The sequence below is a fragment of the Capra hircus genome, chromosome 28 (assembly GCF_001704415.2).
Source record: "Capra hircus breed San Clemente chromosome 28, ASM170441v1, whole genome shotgun sequence".
In the NCBI taxonomy this organism is placed as follows: domain Eukaryota; kingdom Metazoa; phylum Chordata; class Mammalia; order Artiodactyla; family Bovidae; genus Capra; species Capra hircus.
The window spans coordinates 4,078,890-4,104,464 of record NC_030835.1 but is presented as its reverse complement, the minus strand read 5'-3'; the positions used below and the strand labels follow the sequence as shown (position 1 = coordinate 4,104,464).

The 25,575-nt window shown below is 41.6% G+C and overlaps 1 protein-coding gene across 1 annotated transcript in view; it reads right to left on the bottom strand.

Annotated features, from left to right (window-relative positions):
• GLUD1 (glutamate dehydrogenase 1) overlaps nucleotides 1–25,575 on the bottom strand; it is a 39,357-nt gene that overhangs the window by 5,506 nt on the left and 8,276 nt on the right. The window contains exons 2-11 of the mRNA XM_005699318.3: nucleotides 19,455–19,535; nucleotides 18,848–18,903; nucleotides 17,918–17,981; nucleotides 13,966–14,060; nucleotides 7,783–7,962; nucleotides 5,584–5,721; nucleotides 3,950–4,087; nucleotides 3,617–3,697; nucleotides 2,880–3,003; nucleotides 1,682–1,773 (exon numbers count right to left, since the gene is read on the bottom strand). Coding sequence (XP_005699375.2) covers nucleotides 1,682–1,773; nucleotides 2,880–3,003; nucleotides 3,617–3,697; nucleotides 3,950–4,087; nucleotides 5,584–5,721; nucleotides 7,783–7,962; nucleotides 13,966–14,060; nucleotides 17,918–17,981; nucleotides 18,848–18,903; nucleotides 19,455–19,535 — 1,049 coding nt within the window. The remainder of the gene's footprint in view (nucleotides 1–1,681; nucleotides 1,774–2,879; nucleotides 3,004–3,616; nucleotides 3,698–3,949; nucleotides 4,088–5,583; nucleotides 5,722–7,782; nucleotides 7,963–13,965; nucleotides 14,061–17,917; nucleotides 17,982–18,847; nucleotides 18,904–19,454; nucleotides 19,536–25,575) is intronic.

Below are 25,575 nucleotides of genomic sequence, written 5' to 3'. Positions count from 1 at the left end.
TGAACTGGAGTGCAGGGGAGGGGAAAAGGAGAAAATATGATAGAATCACCAGGAAAGTGAGAAGATGAGTGGAACAGGGAAAGTAGCTCAACTGCTGGGGAACTGAGAGCCTACTTGAAGTGAGAGTTTGAAGAGTCACTGGGGCCTCCTGCTACAGGGAAGGAACGGAGGAGGCAGAGCACGGAATTTCATCAGGTTCTGGTGTTGACAAGGGGGTGTGATGAAGCAAAACAAGACCAGGGAGTGACTGCAATGATGGTGAATGGAATTTAAGTGAAGACAGGGGTAATGAGGGACAGTGAAAAGATGATCAGGTCAATGATACAGGTCCTGGCAGGGCCAGATCACGGCTGGGGCGGGGGAGCCTAGAGGAAAGGAGCTGGGGGCAAAAACTTGTTTTTCAGCTAAAACTTATTACAAAACTCCTGTAATAAATAGGTCAATAAGAGGTGAGAAACAGCCTTAAAGTTGAAAATTGGAAGCACTGAAAGCATCTGAAAGTTGCAAGGCCGATACACTGGCTGCTATGTGGCAGGCCATGTGCTGCGACATGGGGCGAGCTGCTGCAGCGGCGGGAGCTGGGAACGCACGTGACTCCCCTGGGATGGAAGGACAGGTGACATGCTGGCACACAGAGGGAACTTCCAGGGAACAGAGATGTGATGATGCTCGAGCAGGGCGTGGGTCTGGGTATTCCAGAAGGAGGGACCAAAACTAAGGGATACATAGTTGTGGAGAAGAGGAAGGTTCTTTGAAGAGAACAGTTAGTATCCAGAGTGGAAAAAACATTGTCTTGTTCAAAACAAAGCCCTTAACATTTCCCCATGTGGTAACAAGTCTTAAATTATTTTCTGTGATGGACTATTTCATAAGATATATAATTTAGCCATTTTCTGGCCCTCCCCCACCACCAGAATGTTAAATCAAACCTGATTTTGAAAATGACTACACACACAGTTCAGTGACATCATGCACAGAATCATTCCTCTCCTTTAGAACTGTTTTTATAGGATTAATTCCCAGAAGGGATGTTATTACAGTGTCAAAGAGCAGGAACACCTTAATAACATTTTTGCACTGTCATCGGAATAAAGGTACAACTGCTTCACCACAGACATGGTGAGTATAAGATCCATTGTTTATGCTAGTTTAATACATTAAAGGATCCTTATTTTAATTTGTATTTCTTTAACAATGAGGTTAAACATTTCTTCTAAGCCTATTTCCTGTGATTTTTTTTTCATGATGTCTGCCATTTACTGGTAAAGAGATTCTCTTTATGATGTGTATCAATATATTCTATTGAGAACTAATTAACATAAAACATCTGTTCTCATCTGTTTTCTTAATGTGTCCATGTTGCAATTTCCATCTTTATATAAGTCAATCTAATGTTTACTTTTCAGTTCTATTTCTCTAAAGCTTGAGAGTCAGAGTACACAATAATGCTTCACAATCGTGTTAGAATCACTCGTTGAGTCATCTATATTGTGAAAGTATCAAAAGCAGTAGAACCATGAATTATTTCACACTGAGATACTCCATTTTTAGAACATAATAAAAAGGGAAGTCATGTAATCGTCATGCTGATCACCACCCCTCAAGCCCATTTAACCTGCCTGGCCTCATCTAAAGAAGAGAGCAGGCCGTGTATGGAAAATACTGTCACGAGCACACTCACCGATATCCTGTCTTGGAACTCTGCTGTGGGTACAATGGGAATAGTTCCACCATGTTTTCCAAATTTCCTTTCCAAACTCTCTTGAACAGACACTATAAAAAGCCGAGAAATGAAGATAAAATTTTGCTAGTAGGAGAAAACAAATGAAATACAACCAAAAGTAATCCCAAACTATATTCACAATCCTAAACTGAGTAGTTTTAGAAACCTTCAACGCTAATGACATAAAAGGGTTACTCATTTAAAACTGAGCTAAAAAGAATAAAGCACTTTGCCAAATTCCTATGTAAGTGTGAATTTAGGTCACCGATCTGTTTCCATAACACCCATTACCAGGGTTTTCCTTGGCTCTGTTAAAAAGAAAAAGGAACAGGAATTGATGGAAAACTTCACCCAGATTCTCAGTGGGCTCAGTAAAGCTCAGCTGGAGGTCTTGGTCTTATTTTAGCTTGAGGAAAATACTAGTGTTAACTCTGAAGCCTACTCTAGTCAAAGACAAACAGCATTCTTATCAGAAGATGCAAAAAAATTCCTGACACTAGATAGGTCTCTACCAAGAGCAACCTGAGAAAGAAATGGATGAGTATCAACAAGGTTTAAAACGATACTCTTTATATACTACCAACTTACAGATTATGTTCTGGGAACACTTGCAGAATAAACACTGGAATATAAATACATTCTGGAGAGTTCATATATTGAATACCTCTAAAGGAACTGTATAGTTTTGGTCTAAGACTCATGAGACAGAATGGTTTCCTATTCTGAGATTAAACAAGAAGGGAGGGAGGAAGGTTCCAGAGGGAGGGGACTTACGTATACCTATGGCTGATTCATGTTGATGTATGGCAGAGACCAACACAATACTGTAAAGCAACTATCCTCCAGTTTAAAAAAAAAATTAAAAAACTAAAAGAAAAAAACATCTAATTATGTAACTATTATTTACTTAATACCACTGTATCATTATTGGTCAACAGAAAAATAACAGAATTCTATATCACCAAAACTACCACTTAATAGAAAAACCTGTAATTACTTTTTAAAACCCAGATGCATATCAGAATTATCTTGGAATTTTTTGGGGGCAAAGAAAAAAAAAAAAAAGAAATTAGTCCTTTTATTAAACACAAGCTTTCCCCAACCTTTTAGATGGTCCAAAAGATTACTCTTAGAGAATACAATAATCAGAACTCACTAAGCAAGTGGTAGTTAGAATCCCTTTCATATTTGAAGGTCAAACGACCATAGCTGACATGATTCAGATTCTTCAGCCACTCAAAGTAGGACACTGTCACTCCCCCAGCATTCAAGTAGAGGTCCTAGAGACAAAGAAACGAGATGGCGGCTTTAGTAAGAGCTTACCATGGACATAAGAGCTCGGTGTGAAAGCGGATTAGATTTCAGACTTCCCATATGTATCTCAGACAGGGGCAGAAATTCTGTCCTTAAGAAATGCACTTTAACTGAAATTTTTAAAGTGCCTGCAGCAAAAGGAATTCTTCAAAATGCATCGCAAGTCAACACGAACTTCTAATGGCCTTTTGCTACAGACCCCATGCTTAACCACTGAAAAACTTAAGCACGTGTTACTCACATTAGCTTTCTGAGTGAAAGGAGCGAGGAACATTTGCAAGCTACAGTAGTATTTCTAGCACATTTAACATTTATATAACTGGATTTAAGAAGTCTAAATACATACTCAAGAAAGAGCCTGAAGTCGAAAGAAAATGTTCAGGTCCAAGTGAACTATCTTTTTTTTTTGGACAGGCTTATTATATTAACCACACTTCCACTTTATTTTCTTGAAAGCAAAATAAAGAAAAAACATTCACTAAGGCTTGGGAAACTAACAATCCTCTCCCCACAATTCCTTGCAAAAAAACCAGTATGACTCTGAATACATATAAAACCTGGCAAACATAGTTTACTTACTGGGATAACCATGATGTTCCTCTCTAGGAAAATCTTATCAGCTTCTGGAGTTGTTGGTCCGTTGGCACCTTCAGCAATGATCTGCAGGAAAGTTAGAAACATAGAGAAATGCTGATTGATAACACTGTGAAATACCCTCCAGCTGAGCCTCAGAGATCTGTGTGCATGGGAGAGGGCTGTGAGAGAGACAAAAAACTCCCTTTAAACTGTATGCTGGGGAACTATATGTGAATTATACCCCAGTAAAGCTATTTTTTTTAAAAGAAGAAGCCCGCTGGAGCCTTTCTGCGACCTTCAGTCCCATCAGTAAGGCCGGGCCCACCAGCATGTCACCTTGGCTTTCACTCTGGGTGCGTTGGACCTGGTCAGCTGCTTCTCGCTGGCGGCAGGGATCAGTATGTCACAGTCGACCTCCAAGATGCTCCCTTCATAGATCTTTGCTTTGGGGAAGCCCAGGATTGTTCCATGTTGCTATAATTGATTAAAAATCAGAATTAATGGCTGCAACAGAGTTTAAATGTTTATGTTCAGTGCCTATAATAGGAAGTCTCATAAGTAAACAAAGTGAAAAGACAACACACAGAAGGGAGAAAATATTTGCAAATGAAGAGACCAACAAGGGATTAATCTCCAAAATATACTCATGCAGCTCATTAAAAAAGCAAACAAAAGAATGAATGGAAGACCTAAATAGATATTTCTCCAAAGAAGACATACAGATGGCCAAGAGGCACATGAAAAGATGCTCAGCATCACTAGTTATTATAAAAATGCAAATCGAAACTACAGTGAAGGGCTTCCCTGGTGGTTCAGTGGTTAAGAATTCACCTTGCAATGCAGGGGACACCAGTTTGATCCCTGATCCAGGAACAATCCCCATGCTTTGGGGCAACTAAGTCTGTGCACTTCAACTACTGAGCCTGCACCCCAGAGCCCAGGAGTGGCAACGGCCGAGGCTCTCGTGCCCTACAGCCTGCGCTGCAGCAAGAGAAACTACTGCAATGAGGAGTCCCCGCGTGGCAACTAGAGAGTAGCCTCCGCTCACCGCAACTAAAGCACAGCGATGAAAATGCAGCACAGCCAATAAATACATAAAATATTAAAAATAAAACAGCTGTACAATGAGGTACCACCTTACCCTGGTCAGAATGGCCATCAACAAGAAATCTACAAACAATAAATGCTGGAGAGGTTGTGGAGAAAAGGGGACCCACCTATACTGCTGGTGGGAATGTAAATGGGCATAGCCGATATGAAGCATAGCATGGAGGTGCCTACAAATAGAGCTACAGCATGATTCAGCAATCCCACTCCTGGGCATGTATCTGGAGAAAACTATAATTCAAAAAGATATATGTAAGTAGCCAGGGCACAGAAGCAACATAAATGTCCACTGACAGAGGAACGGGCAGAGAAGAGACGGTACATATACACAGTGGGGTATCACTCAGCCAGAAAAAAGCACAAAGCGATGCCGCTGGCGGTGACGCGGACGGGCCTAGAGACTGTCCTCCTGAGTGAGGAGCGTCAGACAGAGAAAGACAAACGCATGACATTGCTTGTATGTGCAATCTAAACAGGGGCATAACGAACCTGTCTACAGAGTCACAGGTGCAGAAAGTCAACTTATGGTTACCCAGGGGGAAAGCGGGGGAGGGATAAACCGAGAGATGGGGACTGACAGACTGCTACATATAAAGACAGATAACCAGTAAGAACCTACTGTATGGCCCAGGGAACTCTACTCAATACCCTGTAAATGACCTACCTGGGCTAGAACCCAAAAAGTGGATATATGTATAACTGATTCACTTCCCTGTACAGTAGAAACTAATGCAACATTGTAAATCAACTAAACCCCAATAAAAATTAATCTAAAAAAAGCAATGGAAACAGATTTCAATAATGCTTATTTCAACTTTATAACACCCAGGTGGTCAAACTCCTCAGATATTAGAATAACATACCAATTTGAAGTCTTCCAGTTCCTTTGGGTCAATACCATCTGGATTCCATATGCTGCCATCAGACTCACCAACAGCAACACATTTAGCACCAAAACGATGTAAATATCTCATAGAGTGCAGGCCCACATTACCAAATCCCTGTGAACAACAGCTGTGCATGAGACAAAAATCGAAGTCCTAGCACAGATGGTTAAGTCATATTCTGACCAATACACATTCTATTAGTTTAGAAGTAATTCTCAAAATTCTTTTGACAAAAGAATCCATGTCTCTCTTCAATAATAAATTTCTGTGTTTTGGAATTCAGAACTCAACCCTTTGTAATTTGTGCTAGTGAGTCCTGAAGACATTCAGTTATGAGCAGCTTGCTGACTTATAAAGAAATGGCAACTATCTAGGACCTCAGGCCCTGATGGCCAGATGTCCTATGGTCATGAAAAGATAAGTCACTAACTGGGAGGAATATGAGTCTTATTTTAAAGTAGCATTCAACTTAATTTCGATTCTTCTAAGCAAACTAATCAAACATCAATCAAAAGCTGAAATCTGGATCACTGTGTATACACATAATAGTTTAAGAGGATGTATTACCCTGCAAATGTCCATTTTAAACCTTAAGAGATCCAAAGGATCAAATTTTAAAAACTGCAAATCTAGAGGCTTCAACAGAGAGCATGTGGAACTCGCCTCTTCCCAGAAATACATCAAAAATGGATCTACGAATGGAACAATTTTCACAGAATACCTACTAATCACTAGGCCTCAAACACCTGAAAGGACAAGAAAGATCTATTAGTTTAGATCTTTCCATTAATAGATTTTTAGGATGAAAGGAAAAAAAAAAAAAAAAAAAAAAGAGGGAAGTGGAATGGGACCTGTGTCCCTGCAATTAAAGTGTAAAAGCGTTAATCACTCAGTTGTGTCCGACTCTTTGTGACCCCGTGGACTGTGGCCTGTCAGGCCCCTCTGTCCATGGAATTCTCCAGGCAAGCATACTGGAGTAGGTAGCCATTCCCCTCTCCAGGGAGTCCTCCCCGACCCAGGGAGTGAAGCCGGGTCTCTTGCACTACAGGTGGATTCTTTACTGTCTGGACCCCCAGGGAAGCCCTGGAAGGGAGCTACAGAAGGGGAGAGGGTCCTGTGTCCTGGGAAGCCGCCTCGCAGGTGGGGGAGATCAGGAAAGGGGTTTAGAGGCTCAGAAGAGAGCACAACTGTTCTGTGGCAGGCAGGGCAGAGAAGAGACCTGCACAGACTGCCCATGCCACCACCCAGCGCACCTAGCCTGAAATACAAGTCTGCTGGTAGAGGTGGGGGTGAGTGCTGAAACTCGGAGCTGAGAGGACAGACCTAGGGGAGGACTGCTGTTGGCTGCATGGAGACAGAGTGAGTGTGGTATGGCTGCAACAGAGTGTGTGTGAAGAAGCCTGGCCCTGCCATAGACACAGCAGTATAAGGATGTGCCACTGTTAAGGGCATTTGAAGCGAGGGGCAGGGCTGCCACAGCACCCTCTTTCTCTGCAGGCACTGGGAACACGCACCCTGCTGCCCCCTTGCTGGGCTCTTGGGAGCTGGCACCAGCAGATTTCCCATGCACAGAGAGGGGCTGAAATCAGAGCTGAGCCTTTGGGCCGTGCATAGCACAGGGGTGGCCTCGCTGAATATCCAGTGCAGGCTTTGGTCACAACACCAGTCACACTTCCTATCCAGGGGATAACGGCTAGCATACACTGAGGAAAGAGGCGGCAGGCATCCACACTACAGACGGCCCTCGCACGAAACAACACTAAACCCACGCAGGCTACATAGGGATGCACCCACACGAAAAACAGTCCCCTAAGACCACAGGAGACCATTGCTTCTACTCACAGACAGAGAACAGACTTGTAGTTGGCAAGGGGGAGGCGGCGAAGGAGGAATGGACTGGGAGTCTGGGATTAGCAGATGTGAATATGAGATGGGTAAAAAGCAAGGTCCTACTGTATGGCACAGGAAAACGTATTCACTATTTTGTGACAAACCATAATGCAAAAGAATCTATATACATGTACACCCGAATCACTGCTGCACGACAGAAACTAACACTGCACTGCAAGTCAACCGTACTCCAACAGAACTGTTAAAACTTGCAAATCTACAAACACTGAAAAACTCACGGCCTATTTATCAGTCATTCCTTAAGAGAGAAACAAACATTTTTACCTGAACCGCAAATGTTTTATCTCCAAATCCTGGTGTCATTCCTAAAATACTCATGTAGGAAGCCTCATTGATGAAGTTTTCAATCCCATGGAAAACTCCCCGGCCAGTAGCAGAGATCCGTCCATGGATTCCACCCTGACTGATGGGCTTACCAGTAACACAGGCGTGGGCATTAATATCCTGTAAAAAAAAAAAAAAAAAAAAGGCGCAAAACTTAAAATTATACTCATTAGAAGTGAGTGTGTCTTTAAGGTATACTTTCATCAACAGAGACAAATCTCCCTTTTTCAGATTCTTGTTCCTAGAAAATATATAATATAATAAAGTATATTGTACTTTCTGATGGGAGAAACAGGGTTTCCAGGAATTTAACATAAAGTAAGGACAGTAAAGGACAGAAAGGGTATAGACCTAACAGTAGCAGAAGATATAAAGAAGAGGTGGCAAGAATACACAGAACAACTGTACAAAAAAGATCTTCATGACCCAGATAACCACGATGGTGTGATCACTCACCTAGAGCCAGACATCCTGGAATGTGAAGTCAAGTGGGCCTTAGAAAGCATCACTACGAACAAAGCTAGTGGAGGTGAAGGAATTCCAGTTGAGCTATTTCAAATCCTGAAAGATGATGCTGTGAAAGTGCTGCACTCAATATGCCAGCAAATTTGGAAAACTCAGCAGTGGCCACAGGACTGGAAAAGGTCAGTTTTCACTCCAATCCCAAAGAAAGGCAATGCCAAAGAATGCTCAAACTACCACACAATTGCACTCATCTCACATGCTAGTAAAGTAATGCTCAAAAAAAAAAAAAAAAAGTAATGCTCATAAACTGAAATTCCAGATGTTCAAGCTGGTATTAGAAAAGGCAGAGGAACCAGAGATCAAATTGCCAACATCCACTGGATCAACAAAAAAGCAAGAGAGTTCCAGAAAAACATCTATTTCTGCTTTATTGACTATGCCAAAGCCTTTGACTGTGTGGATCACAACAAACTGCAGAAAATTCGTCAAGAGATGGGAATACCAGACCACCTGACCTGCCTCCTGAGAAATCTGTATGTAAGTCAAGAAGCAACAGTTAGAACTGGACATGGAACAACAGACTGGTTCCAAATTGGGAAAGGAGTACGTCAAGGCTGTATATTGTCACCCTGCTTATTTAACTTATATGCAGAGTACATCATGAGAAATGCTGGCCTGGATGAAGCACAAGCTGGAATCAAGACTGCTGGGAGAAATATCAATAACCTCAGATGTGCAGATGACACCACCCTTCTGGCAGAAAGTGAACTAAAGAGCCTCTTGATGAAAGTGAAAGAGAGTGAAAAAGTTGGCTTAAAGCTCAACATTCAGAAAACTAAGATCATGGCATCTGGTCCCATCACTTCATGGCAAATAGATGGGGAAACAGTGACAAACTTCATTTTTTTGGGCTCCAAAAATCACTGCAGATGGTGACTGCAGCCATGAAATTAAAAGATGCTTGCTCCTTGGAAGAAAAGTTATGAACAACCTAGACAGCATATTAAAAAGCAAAGACATTACATTGCCAACAAAAGTCTGTCTAGTCAAAGCTATGGTTTTTGCAGTAGTCATGTATGGATGTGAGAGTTGGACTAGAAAGAAAGCTGAACGTCAAAGAATGGAAGCTTTTGAACTGTGGTGTTGGAGAGGACTCTTGAGAGTCCCTTGGACTGCAAGGAGATCCAACCAGTCCATCCTAAAGGAGACCAGTCCTGAATATTCATTGGAAGGACTGCTGCTGAAGTTGAAACTCCAACACTTTGGCCACCTGATGCGAAGAACTAACTCATTTGAAAAGACCCTGATACTGGGAAAGATTGAAAGGGGGAGGTGAACGGGACAACAGAGGATGAGATGGTTGGATGGCATCACTGACTCAATGGACATGAGTCTGAGTGAGCTCCAGGAGTTGGTGATGGACAGCGAAGCTTTGCAAGCTGCAGTCCATGGGGTCAAAAAGTGTCAGACACAACTGAGTGACTGAACTGAACTGAAAATTGTAGCAACCAGTAGAGTGTGCAATAGATAAATCGATGGGTGGGACGTGAGAAAACAGTCTTAATATATATAGGAAGTCAACATAAAATACAAGGAGCATTTTACGTCAGTGGCTAAAGTATGTACAGTTTAATAAGCTGAGGCAATTTGTCACCCGTATGAAATAAGATAAAGTGCCTTATTTCATACCATATCCCTTACCCTCCAATGTTCTAGCTGGAGAAGTTAAAAAAATGACTATAAATACTTTTACAGAGAGAATTTAGGATTGTGTTAGCTGTATCATTACCAACAAAGAGGATAAAATAAAAAAAACAAAATGGTCCAGTAAAGTGATTTATGGTATCAGTAGTTTTCCCACAGCTTTCCTTCATGAATAGTTAATGCTTATGAATGCAGAATTACAAACCAGGTGCCAAATGCTTTTGAACAGAGAAAATGCAAATGTTGGAGCTGACAGTGGTCCTCTCTGAGGTCAGGCACTGTGCCGGCTGGCTGTGAGCTGCCCCGCATACTTAATTGTTCTGGAAAGCCTGGGCCAGGGTGGAGAACTTGCTTGCTTTCCAGTGCCCTCACATCTGAACACAAGTAACAAAAACCATGGCTTCTTATCTGAGGCCTGGCCCTGATTTTGGATTTCCTATCACTTTAAGGACAGTCTTTTACCAGCGTTTAGTTTAAGGTTTAGTTGGCAAAGCCTCGCGAGACTTTCTTTTGTCACCTTTGGGAAAGAGCTAGGAAATAACAATGTACTGCCCACTGCTTTGTCCTATTCAGTCTAATGCTTTGCTTAAAAAGACCATACCCAGAGCTCATTTAACGTAAGAAGGTAACATAGAAAAGCAACCTTTTGGGAATGGCAGTCAAAACCAAAATTCTTTGAAGTGCCTCAGACTGCTCCTGGTTTAGGGGATTTGCAGAATTTGCCTGGTGCAGTATTTATACTTACTTTTTGTGGTTACCAAGAGCCACATTACTCTCTGACTCACTTAATCCTAATGGCTATCACATGAAGTAGGTGCTACTGTCATTTTCTAGAAGAGGAATGCGAGACAGAGCTTAAGGCACTTGCCGCAGGTCACAGAGTTGGCATGCGAAGGAGCCCGTTCTAGAACCCAGGGTATTTACCCGTGCTCCCGACTACACACACACTGCGTCACCTCAGGAAACGAGACAAGTCTAAATTTCTCCACTAGATGCTGTGGCCACCTTCCTCTGTTTCCCAGGAAACAATATTCCTCTTCGTCTAAGGCTGATTTTCCCCTCGGGCCCTTAAAAGATGAATCCGCGGCCCACAGCCAGTCGACATGTGGAACAACAACAAAACCTTTCTCTTTGGAAAACAGGCACCTTTCAAGTTGCCTTCTAGCCAGCGCCGCTTTTCTTAAGCGAAGGCTACTGTTCATGCCCTACTTCACTCTCCATGGCCCCCCCGGAGTCTGGCTCCATCCTCACCATTCCAGCCTAGCTGCTGAACTGGCGTCTCCTCAGAACCACCCCCAGCATCCACAACGCAGAGCTCTTGGTACTTCTCATTCTTCTGTAACTAATGGCTTCCCCCTCCACCCCGCAAGCACTCTGCAGTCTGTCCATTCCCCTCGATGCTATGGCAGGCCGGCAGCGCTCTGGGGCTCCTGGGTAGCCTTCTCTCCCCAGCAATCCCATTTTCTGCTGCACACACGGTGAAGCTTCCTGTGGCACACACCTGCTCACTTAGCACCTCACTGGCTTCCCTCTGTTTTCAGGACAAAGACCAAAGTCCTTGCTGTCGCCTACAAGGTAGGAATCTGGTCTGACTCTCTTCTGCGGGCCTCTCTCATGCCCTCTCTACTCTGGCTACCACAGTCTTCCCTCAGCCTCTCGGGTTCGCTTCTTTTCGCATAAGGACCTAGGTGCTTCCTTCTGCCTCTAACCCTTGGCTAGCACCACTTCCCCTGGTTGATAAGTACTCCTCTTTCAGAGTGTAGACCAAAGGTTCCATCTCAAGGAGGCTTTTCTGATCCTACTCCAGAGATGTGGTTAGGTTCCCAGTACTCTTTTCATGCCATCAAAACGCTTCCTTCTAGCCTTTACCCCAATTGTATTGAACACCTTGCTTGTACTTTATTATTTTCATTCTCCAATTAAAAAAAATTAATTTATTTATTTTAATTGGAGGCTAATTACTTTACAATATTGTAGTGGTTTTTGCCATACATTGACATGAATCAGCCATGGGTGTACATGTGTCCCCCATCCTGAACCCCCTCCCACCTTGCTTGTACTTTATAAGCCTCGCATGTAGTAAGTGATCTCTCTATATTTTTAGAATTGTGAGCAGTTAGGGTATGGAGTTCTTAGAGGAAGAAAATCAGGAAAAGCCTTCCTCACAAAAGAAAAGCCATTCTGTTACCTGAGCCTGCCCACAGTGCTGGTACTTGGACAGGTCTCAGCACTCAGCCATCAGATCAGCTGAAATCTAAAGGAAGATGCTGACCTTTTCTGCTCTCAGTAAGTTTAGTCACCTAAAGCTTGGACTCTGCCAACCACCCAAGCCCCTCCATGAATATGCATGTACCCTTAGCTTAATATGCTCCCGCTCTTGCTGTTCGGGGAGACGCTGCTTTGGGAAAGATCCCTAGTGCTGACTGGTAAACCTAGCCCATCTTCAGTCTGGTCATGTCTTGGCCTAACACCCATCCAGGTGAATCCAGGTTTTGGGTAACAAAGTGTCTTTCTTCAGTTACTTTCTCTTTCTATTCCTAAGTGGTTTTCAAGGCTCCACCCCTTCAAGGACAGAACGTCAACGGTCCTTGTGTTCTGTGTCAGCGGCACTACTTCTACGCAGCCCAGAGACTCAAGTCCTCCTGGTGCCCTCTGACTCGACCTTGTCCTTCGCCTTGGTCCCACACGTGCAGCCCGGTGCTGCTGAGTCTACCTCTGAGCCAGCGCTTCTCCCTAGCCACGCGGCTCCCAGGCTGGGAAGGCGGATGCTGACACTGTGGAGGCCGTCTCTCTGCTCTAGCCTAACACTGCGGCCAGCCCCTCTCCCCTAAGGAAGAGTCAGCATCAAAGGCTCCCCGCTGACTAGCACGTAAAACAAAGACACCGGGACTTGAGTATTTTCTTATTCTTTCATGTACTTCTTCATTCTGTTACCTTTCTAAATGTGCCTTGTCTTCAGGCAATCCGAGCTCTACAGCTTCTCTGCCTATTCCCCAAATCCCCACATTTGAATTCTATCCATTTTCAAGGTCTCAGTTCGGTTCAGTTCAGTCGCTCAGTTGTGTCCGACTCTTTGCGATCCCATGAATTGCAGCATGGCAGGCCTCCCTGTCCATCACCTGTATGCAGGTCAGGAAGCAACAGCCAAAACTGGACATGGAACAACAGACTGGTTCCAAACAGGAAAAGGAGTACATCAAGGCTGTATACTGTCACCCTGCTTATTTAACTTATATGCAGAGTACATCATGAGAAACGCTGGGCTGGAAGAATCACAAGCTGGAATCAAGATTGCCGGGAGAAATTTTAAGGTCTAGCCCTGACCAAATACATCCTTCCAGGAAGCCTGCCTTCAGAAACTCTCCCACCCTGCTATTACAGTATCTCCATACCTTATCTGCTTAATGTGTCTTAGTTTCTTTGAGGGAAAAGCCCAAATTGAACACTTCTTTATTTCCCATCTACTGTCTTGTAAGGAATCCTGCCCTGGTAGGTGATCTTTGAGGGTCCCATCCCAGTGTTGAGAACAGGATTGCATGTGAGTAAAAGCCTAACCCAAGTTCACTACATTTATGATGTAAGATTGTTGTTTAGTCATTAACTTGTGTCTGACTCTTTTGCAACCCTGCAGACTGCAGCCTGCCAGGCTCCTCTATCAGTGGGATTTCCCAGGGAAGAATACTGGAGTGGGCTGCCATTTCCTTCTCCAGGGGATCTTCCTGACTGAGGGATTGAACCTGCATCTCCCGCATTGGCAGGCAGATTCTTTACCACTGAGCCACCAGGGAAGCTCATGATGTAAGACGGACAGGAAGTAAAATAATATATAAAACGAGGCATAATTCAAGGAGAGGAGACAAACTCGATGAATTTTCCCCTTATATGCACCATCATTCGAACTGTTACTTCTGACAGATAACAAACGGAGCCTTCAGGGCCTCGGTGGGTACTCACATAGTGCCCTATGGTGCTAGCGTAGGTGTCCGCAATCCAGGACATCTCCCGCTCGCCTGTGCTCATGTCTGGGGCGGGCACGTCAATGCCAGGACCTGGGGACACAGAGAAAGGGCACGGCACCAATGTTTAAGACAAATGCATCTCAAACACACCCTTGCAGTTCTCTATAATAACAAAGCTACCATGGCTAGAAAACTTCAGATTTCATCTGGGTTACTAATGCAAATCACAGAAATACTAAATGTTCCATTACAAAGTTGACACACACAGTGTTACATAACTTCTCCCAGTAGTGTTCACTCGCTCCGAGTTTGGAAATTAGCTCCGTACAACAGATACACCACTCAACAGACTTCCGAATGTGCAAGCATGGGCAAACCAGTCTAACCTCTCTTGACCTCAGTTCCTTAAACTGCACTTAGAGATTACAGCAGCATACGGAGGCTGCAGTTAGAAAGTTTATGTGTAGGACACAGCACAATGACATTCCTGCTTCCTGGGGATGTAAGCCCTCCTCACCAAGTAGAAAAAGCAAAAACACACAGTGCTGAGGCAACTGTGTTAAGCCCATAATACTTTTACCTGGGACAGAATCCTGCTTTGACCTATTATTACAAGCTTACTCTGTACAGAAAGTTTTAGACCTTGGCTTTCAGTTCCTCAAAGCAGCAAATTAAATGGTTTGAAGGTAACAAGAAGTTAGCCCACAGGCAGTGACAAGTAACAATGACAGTCTTAATGCTGATGTCCTATGAGATCTCAGATGGAAATGTATTAAATGGTGCCCACTTAAATCTGTAAAGGCAGGAATATATAGAAATATACTCATCAAAATGGTAAGTAAGAATACAAAACAACCTGTTTAGTGGATCAGTTAACTAAAATACAGTATATCATGCAAAGAAATACTATTCAGCAGTTACAAAGAATGATGTGCACCCATGTAAATGACTTGGAGAGTCATCATTAAAACGTACATGTGGAGAAAAAAGCAGGTTTTGTATAGCAAGTCCAAGTTCCCATTCATATAAAATTTTCTTTCTTTATACATTTGTTATTGTTTAGTCACTAAGTTGTGTCGGACTCTCTGCAAGCCCATAGGTTGTAGCCTGACAGATTCCTTTGTCCATGGAATTTTCCAGGCTAGAATACTGGAGTAGGCTGCTATTTCCTTCTTTGGGGAATCTTCCCAACCTAGGGATCAAACTTGCATCTCCTGCAAGTTTGGGAGGCATATTCTTTACCGGTGAACCACTAGAGAGGTCCTTCTCTATATATACCCATGTGTAATAACTATACTTATTTCCATATAAATGTATGCAGAGGTTTAGAAAGATAAACTTTTTCACTATATTTAGGGTTCAGTCTTGTTTGTAGCTTTCTATATTGCTTCAACTGTAAAATACAAACTCATTGCCTTTATAAAAGGAAAACCAGAACTTTAAAATGAGAAATTGCTCCTGCACCCTTTTAGAGGTTCCCAGATGGCTGAGCAGTAAAGAATTCACCTGCAATGCAGTAAACATGGTTCAATCCCTAGATCGGGAAGATCCCCTGGAGAAGGAAATGGCAACCCACTCCAGTATTCCTGCCTGAGAAATCCCATGGACAGAGGAGCAGGAAAGGCTACATACAGTCTATGGGGATGCAAAAGAGTCACATGACTCAGAGACTGTTACCACCACCACCCAAAGTAAAACTACAAAGTATTATTACTACTTCATACAAAATCAATGTATAGGGATACACAGATTACAAATAATTTCCGAGTTACAGGTAAATTCTCAAATACCTTACAAAGTACAGGTGTGAAAGTCTAGCCTTTTAACACTCAATCCTCTAACAGTAAAATAAGATAAAAAGTTGACTGAAAAAAGCAACTGCTTTCGCAGGAGCATAGAGGAAAAGCTAAACAGGTAATTTTAGGGCACAGAGATATAGGGGGATGAAAAGGGAGCTCCACAGTTAAAAAGACGATATCCAAATGCACATAACAGAATTAACACCCTTTCATAAAGTAAAAAAAAGCAAAATGAAGGACTGCTTCTCAATTCATTCTATGAGGCCAGTATTATCTTGATATGAAAGACTTCATAAGAATACTGAAGACCAGTATCTCTTAGAACAGTATCAGAAAAAATAAAATACTTATGAATAAACTTAACAATAGGTAGTACAAAACTTGTACCTAGAAAACTATAAAATATGATTAAACAAATGGAAAGACATTCAGTACTCATGGACGGGAAGACTCAGTATGGTCAAGATGGCAACACACTACAGATAAGTCAACAGATTCAAAGCATCCCTACCAAAACCCCAGGCGACATTTCTTTTTGGAAAAAATTGAAAAGCTGACCTTAAACTCATTCAATATGACAGGGCTAAGACCCAGACTCAGGTCTAACTCATAATCTGAAACTCTGTGGAAAGGCAAGTCAGAAAATAATGATGTCAGTTCCAAAGGCTTGCTCAGGACTAATTCTGTGCCCTGGGGAGAGGAAAAGAAAGCCAACCGCCTCCCTCTTAGGCTACAAAGCTTTCTGGGCCCAGATGTCAGCTTAGCTGCAGAGTGGCTTAGTAAAGCTTTTATACATAAACAAAAAAAGTTAAATTGCTAATATTTAAGCTTTCAGCGTTTTAATGAATCACTATTTAACCTTTGAAATTACAGGGTTCTTATCAATATAGAGAAAATTAAGTTGTATATACTCTATATAAGGGCAATACAAACAACTGAATAAAGTCTGATACCACTCAAGACTATTAAATATGTTTGAGGTTTAAGCTAAGCTATGATGTAAAAAATTACGAAGGCTACCAGAATTGGTAGTTACTCTGCCACCTCATTAGTGGTTCCCCTGTACAGCGACTGCAAGCAAAGCCCACAGCAGGGCCAGGGAGGACGTGCCAAGAAGCCAAATGCCTTTTAAATTATGAAAGACAGGACAAACCTAGTAAAGTTCTCGTGTTACTAGAAGGGGAACTTCAAAATAGGAATACATTAAGTCAATAGGAACTTGTCAACAGTGAGAAGAATACTAAGAAAGAAAAACAGAGGGTCAGGAAAACAGAAAAAGGAGCTTTTCTTTCCTGCTTAGTTTTCTGAGTTTACTAGGTTAAACTACGGTAGCAAAATTCTATCAAACCATTTTATTTATTTATTCATTTATTTATTTATTACCACAAATCAATCTTTCAGGACAATAAACAGGTTTAATTTGCTTGAAACTTAAACAGATAAAATAATAATTATAGATCAAAGAACATTCACATCTCACACCAAATAATGTATGATATACATAATACTATGATACAAAAACATAAAGAAATGAGTATCAGTACCCTCAGAAATTTAGTCTGACAGGCAAAAACTCCTAGTAACAAACATTAGGAGCCCCAGGAATCAGCCAGTGATGGCAGAGTGAGTCATGAGAATGAGCCTCCACACCTCCCAGCCTGCGCCCACTTCTCTGAAGGGAAAGGCCTGCTTCAGCCTCCGATTCCAAATAGCATGTTTTCTCACTGCTTTCCGAACAGGATTACTATTGCAAAACTCCTTTTTGCATATTAAAAATTATTTATGATGAAGGTATTATTTAGTTCCTAAAATCTTTTTGGATGTCACAATTGTGACTGTGCCTGTGGTTCAATGCTGTTATTACAGTGATCAAAAATCTTATGTTATGTCTGTACAAGGAGAAGAGGTGCAAGTGACCTCCGCCGCTGTCCACACTGTATACTGAGAACACGAACTTTTCTATTAGAGCGGAGTCACGAACGTGCTCTGGTGTGCTCTCCATGTTTCACACAGAACCCAAGTTCTCAAAGGAAAAGGACAAGTCCATCCATGTCTGTATCCATATACAGACAAAAGCAGGAGCTTAAAATCATGACAACTACTTTTTAGATGTTCCCACACTGTGGAAACCTACATGGCAATACATACCAATAAAGCCCTTCTTTGCCAGCTCCATGGTGAACCTCCTCGTGATCTTTTCCAGTTCGTTATCCTGTAAAGGAGAAAGGTGAAAACATTTACACAACAATGAAAAAATAATTTTTGATAGAAAAACCACTAGAGGAAGTAACTAACAGGAGCATCCTATTTTCTACTTATAGAACATTTTCATATTATCTTATATAATCTTCAGAAAAACAACTCCTAAAGTAGGCATTTCCATTCTCAATGGAAATTAAAATTTACATTTCTGAGACCAAAAATTAGGTTACCTAAAAAGGACAGGGAAGTCTAGCATGCCGCAGTCCACGGGGTCGCAGAGTTGGACAAGACTTAGTGATTGAATAGCAAGCAACAGAGGAGCACAGTGCTCACTCTTGTTCTTCTTGCATTAATATAGGAGCCTGTGAGCAATCCTCATGGTTTATTTTCATTTAATCACAATTTAAAAAACATATATATTGTTTGTATGCAGATATTAATTCATATAATTTATTAAACATAATACAGAGGCTAATTAGTAACATTAACTTGGAATTGATAGGATAAATAAAATTTTTACCAAATTACATATCACTAGAACCTTGAGATCCCAACATAAAAACCTCAGATCATAGCTGTATTAGTATATATTTATATATAGTGTATTTACATTACAGCCATATATAATAAGCATGTACACAAATGCCTAAGAATATGAATGTATACTTACTACCTTTTAACCAAGTCGGAAAATGAAACAGGACGCTGCTGTGAGCAGGCGAGCTTCTGTTGTCTGCTAGTTGTCTACTTGTTTCTCCATTGCTTTTCAAAGCAAGGGAACCACTAATCTCACTGGTGTAAGGGATGCACAGAAGCACAGTGATTTCAAGCCCTTGATGAACGTGCCATGTGCACTAACGTCATTTTGATACTTACAGTATAGTTCTTGGGATTGATCTTAACACCAGCTTTGGCACCCCCAAATGGCACATCTGAAAGAGAAGTTTGAAAGCTGTTATTTCATATAAAGGATAAAAGAATTTAAAAGGCAGAAAGCACTATGTAAGACTACAACAGTGTGATGCTTTTGGCTTTAGTTTCGGAAAGTTCAGTAAATAAGCCCCCAATGATCTCTCCTCAAATGATGTGATATAAATTCTAAGCGGATGCAAATTACAGTGCATACCTAATCAGAGTGCCTTACTTCTAAAATGTAACAAAGCATTTTTCTTGTATTGTGAAAAGTATAGTATGAATAAGACTATGTTTGGTCTTATTCACAGAGTATAGAAAGGGATTTAAACAAATATCTACACTTCAGGAAAATTCAGTTAATTCCTATAAAAAGTTTCCCATTTAGAAAAAGGTAAACCAAGACTTACAGAAAAAAATGATGTAAGTCTTTCGCAACCTAAAAAAAAAACCAAAACAAACCCCAAACACTTCTCCTAAGGTGTACTTCTCTAACATCTTAAAAGTAACCTTGTATGCAAACATATTTTCCAGGAGTTCTTATTAGGCAGCAACAAAGGAGATCACTTACCAACCACTGCACACTTATATGTCATCAGAGAAGCCAGAGCTTTTACTTCGTCTACACTCACATCGGTGCTGTAACGGATACCTGGTTGTTTAAAAAAAAAAAAAAAGATGGGGTGAGAAAGAAGGGGATGTATTTAGAACATCCTTCCAGCGTGTTAAAAAAAATACAAGAACTTAAAAATGTCCACACTTTTTAAAGAACAATCAAAGTAGCTTATAATTAAAGAGTCAGTAACAGATGGAGTTCCCTGGTGTCCCAGTGGTTAAGACTTCGCCTTCCAATGCAAGAGGTACAGGTTTGATCCCTAGTCAGAGAACTAAGATCCTGTATGCCCCAACAGAATAAGCACTGGATTTGATTCAAGTATTCTGATATTTTAGAGAAAAAGATTTGCCCACAAAGGTCTGGATAGTCAAAGCTATGGTTTCTCCAGCAGTCATGTATGGATATGAGAGTTGGACCATAGAAAAGGCTGGGCACCAAAGAACTGATGCTTTCGAATTGTGGTGCTGGAGATGACTCAACCCCTTGGATAGCAAGGAGATCAAATCAATCAATCCTAAAGGAAATCAACCCTGAAAATTCATTGCAAGGATTGATGCTGAAGCTCCAATATTTTGGCCAACAACACAGAAAGCTGACCCGTTGGAAAAGATCCTGATGCTGGGAAAGACTGAGGGCAGGAGGAGAAGGGGGCGACAGAGGATAAGATGGTTTGATGGCATCACTGACTCAATGGACATAAATTTGAGCTAATTCTGGGAGATAGTGGAGGACAGAGGAGCCTGGTGTGCTGCAGTCCATGGGGTCACAAAGAGTCAGACATGACTTAGCAACTGAATAACAACATATAGATATTCAAATGGATAGAATATAGAAAATACACGCACACCACATCTTTATCTGCTCATCGGCTGGACACTTCGAGTGCTTCCATATTTTGGCTATTACAAATAATGCTGCTCTAAACACTGAGGTGCGTGTATCTTTTTGAAATTAGTTATTTTCATATACATTCCCAGAAGTGGAACTGCTAAATCATATGGTAGTTCTGTCTTTTTATTTTTCTTGAGGAACCTCCAGTTTTCCAGAGATTGGCTGCACCAATTAACACTCCCACCAGCTCTACCGGGATCCCTTTCCTCTGCTTCCTCACCAACATTTGCTATTTGTGGTCTTCCATTTTTAAATTAGATTGTCTTTTTAGCATGGAGTTGTAGGAGCTGTTTATACACTTTAGATGTTTAACCCAAATGTTTTCTCCCAGACAGTAGATAATGTCTTTTCACTTTATTGCTGGTTTCCTTTGCCTTAGGAGACAGATCCAAAAAAAAATACTGCTATGATTTATGTCAGAGTGTTCTGCCTTTGTTTTTCTCTAAAAGTTTTATGGTTTCCAATCTTACCTTTAGGTCTTTAAGTTTTGAGTTTATTTTTGTATCTTTTCCCAATTGTATAGTCTTGCCTCCTTTTTGGTAGATTAATTGAAGACTCTTGAGGGTCCCTTGGACTGCAAGATCCAACCAGTCCATTCTGAAGGAGATCAACCCTGGGATTTCTTTGGAAGGAATGATGCTAAAGCTGAAGCTCCAGTACTTTGGCCACCTCATGTGAAGAGTTGACTCATTGGAAAAGGCTCTGATGCTGGGAGGGATTGGGGGCAGGAGGAGATGGCTGGATGGCATCACCGACTTGATGGACGTGAGTTTGGGTGAACTCTGGGAGTTGGTGATGGACAGGAGGCCTGGTGTGCTGCGATTCATGGGGTCGCAAAGAGTCGGACACGACTGAGCGACTGAACTGAGCTGAGCTGAGCTGAACTGACTGTAAGTGCGTGGGCTTATTTATGGGCTCTCTATTCTGCCCCACTGATCTATGTGTCTTTTTTGTGCCAGAAACACACTGTTTTGATTGCTGTAACTTTGTAGTAGAGTCTGAAGTCAGGGAGCATGATACCACCAGCTTTATTCTTTTTTCTCCAGATTGTTTTGGCTATACAAGATCTTCTGTGGTTCCATACAAATTTTAGGATTATTTTTTTCTCGTTCTTTGAAAAACTGTTACGAGATTTTGATAGGGGTTGCATTAAACCCATTGATTACTTTGGGTATTATGGACATTTTAATATTATGAATTCTTCCAATCTATGAACACAGGATATTTTCCACTTCTTTTTATCTTCAATTTCCTTCAAAAACATCTTAGATCTTTTATCTCCTTGGTTAAGCTAAAAAATTGCTTAAATACTAAAATGTGTTTATACAAATTAATGAATAGGAAGGACTGATGATAAAGCTGAAACTCCAATACCTTGGCCACCTCATTCGAAGAGCTGACTCATTGGAAAAGACTCTGATGCTGGGAGGGATTGCAGGCAGGAGGAGATGGCTGGATGGCATCACTGACTTGATGGACGTGAGTTTGGGTGAACTCTGGGAGTTGGTGATGGATAGGGAGGCCTGGCGTGCTGCGATTCATGGGGTCGCAAAGAGTTGGACATGACTGAGCGACTGAACTGAATGAATAGGCATTACTTAGGCATGTTAATGGGGCTTCCCTGGTGGCTCAGCAGTAGTCTGTCTGCAATGCAGGAGACCTGGGTTTGATCCCTGGCTTGGGAAGATACCCTGGAGGAGGGTATGACAACCCACTCTAGGACTCTTGCCTAGAGAACTGCATAGACAGAGGAGCCTGGCAGGCTGCACAGAGTTGGACGTCACTGAAGTGACTAAGCAGCAGGCGTATCATTTAGTGGAAACTACGCGAGGCCAGGAATCTGGGTTGGGTGCAGTGCCCATCCTTTTCTAACAAGTGAATCCCCACCCAAACAGCAACTGCCATGGATGTCTACACCTGCTCACCTGGTTGAGCAATGAGGTGTCAGCAATGTTCTTAGGCTTCACGCCAGAATTGCTTGGGATAATGTGTATGAGGCAGCTGGCGCGGTGCTGCATGTGGTCAACACTTCACTCTCAACTATTTTCACTTCTATAGTAAGTATTACAAAGTAGTGGCAAATAGCAAAGAAATGTACATTTCAAAAGTCTAAATGGATAACATTTTAAGCAGTTCAGTGAACTTTGACTTTAACTTCTCAAGATAAATTCATATCGGTGGTAAAGTAGTGCACTATTAAGAACCAGCATTTTTCTTATTATATATAAAGCCCTTTTATCAGTGTGCTTTTAGAGTCTGTGCAGTTCAGTTCAGTCGCTCAGTTGTGTCCGACTCTTTATGACTCCATGTATCGCAGCACGCCAGGCCTCCCTGTCCATCACTAACTCCTGGAGTTCACCCAAACTCATGTCCATTGAGTTGGTAATGCTATCCAGCCATCTTATCCTCTGTCATCCCCTTCTCCTCCTACCCCCAATCCCTCCCAGCATCAGGGTCTTTTCCAATGAGTCAACTCTTCGCATGAGGTGACCAAAGTCCTGGAGTTTCAGCCTCAGCATGGTCCTTCCAATGAACACCCAGGGCTGATCTCCTTTAGGATGGACTGGTTGGATCTCCTTGCTGTCCAAGGGACTCTCAAGAGTCTTCTCCAACACCACAGTTCAAAAGCATCAATTCTTCGGCGCTCAGCTTTCTTCACAGTCAAACTCTCACATCCATACATGACCACTGGAAAAATCATAGCCTTGACTAGATGGACCTTTGTTGGCAAAGTAATATCTCTGCTTTTGAATATGCTATCTAGGTTGGTCATAACTTTTCTTCCAAGGAGTAAGCGTCTTTTAATTTCATGGCTGCAGTCACCATCTGTGGTGATTTTGGAGCCGCCCAAAAAATAAAGTCTGACAGTGTTTCCCCATCTATTTCCCATGAAGTGATGGGACCAGATGCCATGATCTTCGTTTTCTGAATGTTGAGCTTTAAGCCAACTTTTTCACTCTCCTCTTTCACTTTCATCAACAGGCTTTTTAGTTCCTCTTCCCTTTCTGCCACAAGGGTGGCTATCATCTGCATATCTGAGGTTATTGATATTTCTCCCGGCCATCCTGATTCCAGCTTGTGCTTCTTCCAGCCCAGCGTTTCTCATGATGTACTCTGCATATAAGTTAAATATATGAGTCTGTGCAAGTAGTCACTAAATTATATGAACTTCTTTTTTCTAAAAGATTTTTTAAAAATGTGAACGAGTTTTTTTTATTGAATTTGTTATAATATTGTTTCTGTTGTGTGTTTTAGTTTTTTCACCAGGAGGCATGTGAGATCTTAGCTCCCCAATCAGGGATCAAACCAGCACCCCCTGCATTAGAAGGGGAAGTCTTAATTGCTGGACCACCAGGGAAGCCCCCCTTCCTTCTTAAGTGGGGAAAAAGTTATACTTTCCCTTCCCAGTGCTTATAACTAGTGCCTTCAACGAAAAACAGCTTGAAATATTAACATTCAGAAATCATACAGAAATTTAAGTTCTAGACTTACATGCTCATTGGAAACCAGACCCTTCTTTGTACATGGTGTAAACAAAACGTCTATTTTATTGCAGAAGTCGTGGAATGATGAGTCAGAAACTGTGCATGTAAGAAAAAACACGTTTCCACTGGACGGCACCCAGGAATTCCTGTTTGTAAAGTGAAATTTTCTTTCCTAGCCACACCCATTTACAGAGTTCAACTCAAAGACACTGAAGAACGGTAGTTACATAAATTACCTCTCATTCCACAGGCATTTTCTGCAGGCTAGGAACCAATGACGACTTCCAGTGAATTGAGGCAAGGGATGACTACAAGGAAAGTAGTGGAGTCAGGGGAATAAGCCTTGGAACAGACCAGGGTAGACACAGAGAGGAACCTAGAAACCAGTGCAAGGGGTGCCTGGGCTAAAGAAGACACATGCTTTTATTTTAACTTTCTAATTAGTAATACATGAATGTTTTTAATTCTGGAAATCAGCAGATATACTAGTACAGAGTGACTCACACTATTAATCTGAGGGGGAAAAAAACAACCTCAACAAGTACTCCGCACTAAACACTTGAGATAACAGGTTAACAAACTCCAGTAATACAGGAAATTACCTACACCCAAGGGATAGTTGGTTACTCTTCTTCCTTTGGGATTGGAAATCAAAGAAAATTACTAAAAATATACTGCCATCTGAAAAATTCTTCATCACATTCTAACTGGTGTTAAGAATATGACTGCAAAGAAGACAGTATTTCCACTAAATCTGTAAATTCAGTGGATTGGGAGATACTATATTAAGACAAAGCTACGCATTAAGACAAAGTTACCCATAAAGCCAAATACCCACATGCATAAAAGAAAATCAGAAAAACTTAAAACATTTTAAACCAAAATGAAGCAAGAAGGACCTTATTTTCAGTATGAATATTCTCATTTTTTATAGAACCAAGGCTTTCTTTCCCTCTTTTCTGTGGCAGAGAAGGCTAAAGGTAAGCAAGACCAACAGAGAGTTTTTGGGTACCCTGAAGTCTCAGAGCTTATGCTGACATTAGCACTACTAGTGTTTGCGAAGAGATCAATTGGGTCTTTGAACAACAGATGTAATAATGGAGGTAGATGCTTCCAATGGAAAGCCTAACTCCACCGCTGGGTGCACTAGAAAGGGAACTGGGTGATTACGGAGGTGTGGACCACAGGTCTAATGTCATAAGAAATGGGGCGTGGGGAAAGGAATAAATTAGAAGGTTGGGATTAACATATACACACTATATAAAACAGATCGACAAGGACCTACTGTATAGGAATCCTACTCAGTACTCTGTAATAACTTCTGTGGGAAAGAATCTGAAAAACAGAAGTAAACATACGTATAACTCAATCACTATGCTGTACACCTGAAACTAACATTGCAAATAACTATACTGCAATATAAAATGAAAATTAAAAAAAGAGAAAGAAAGGGGGTCTGAAGTCAAGGACTATGGCTCACAGTAATCTGTGCTTCCAATTCACCAGAGTAAACTAAAAAAACACCACCCAGGACAATGTTTATTATTTATCAAACTTAGTAACATTGGAGGAAGGGTTGGTAATAGAACTTTGTAATCACTCCTTTGATTCTCCAGAGAAGTTAACCTAATATATACTTATTTTGAGCTAACTAGTATCCAGATGTTTGAAAAGAACATCAGTGAAATGCAGACATCTGC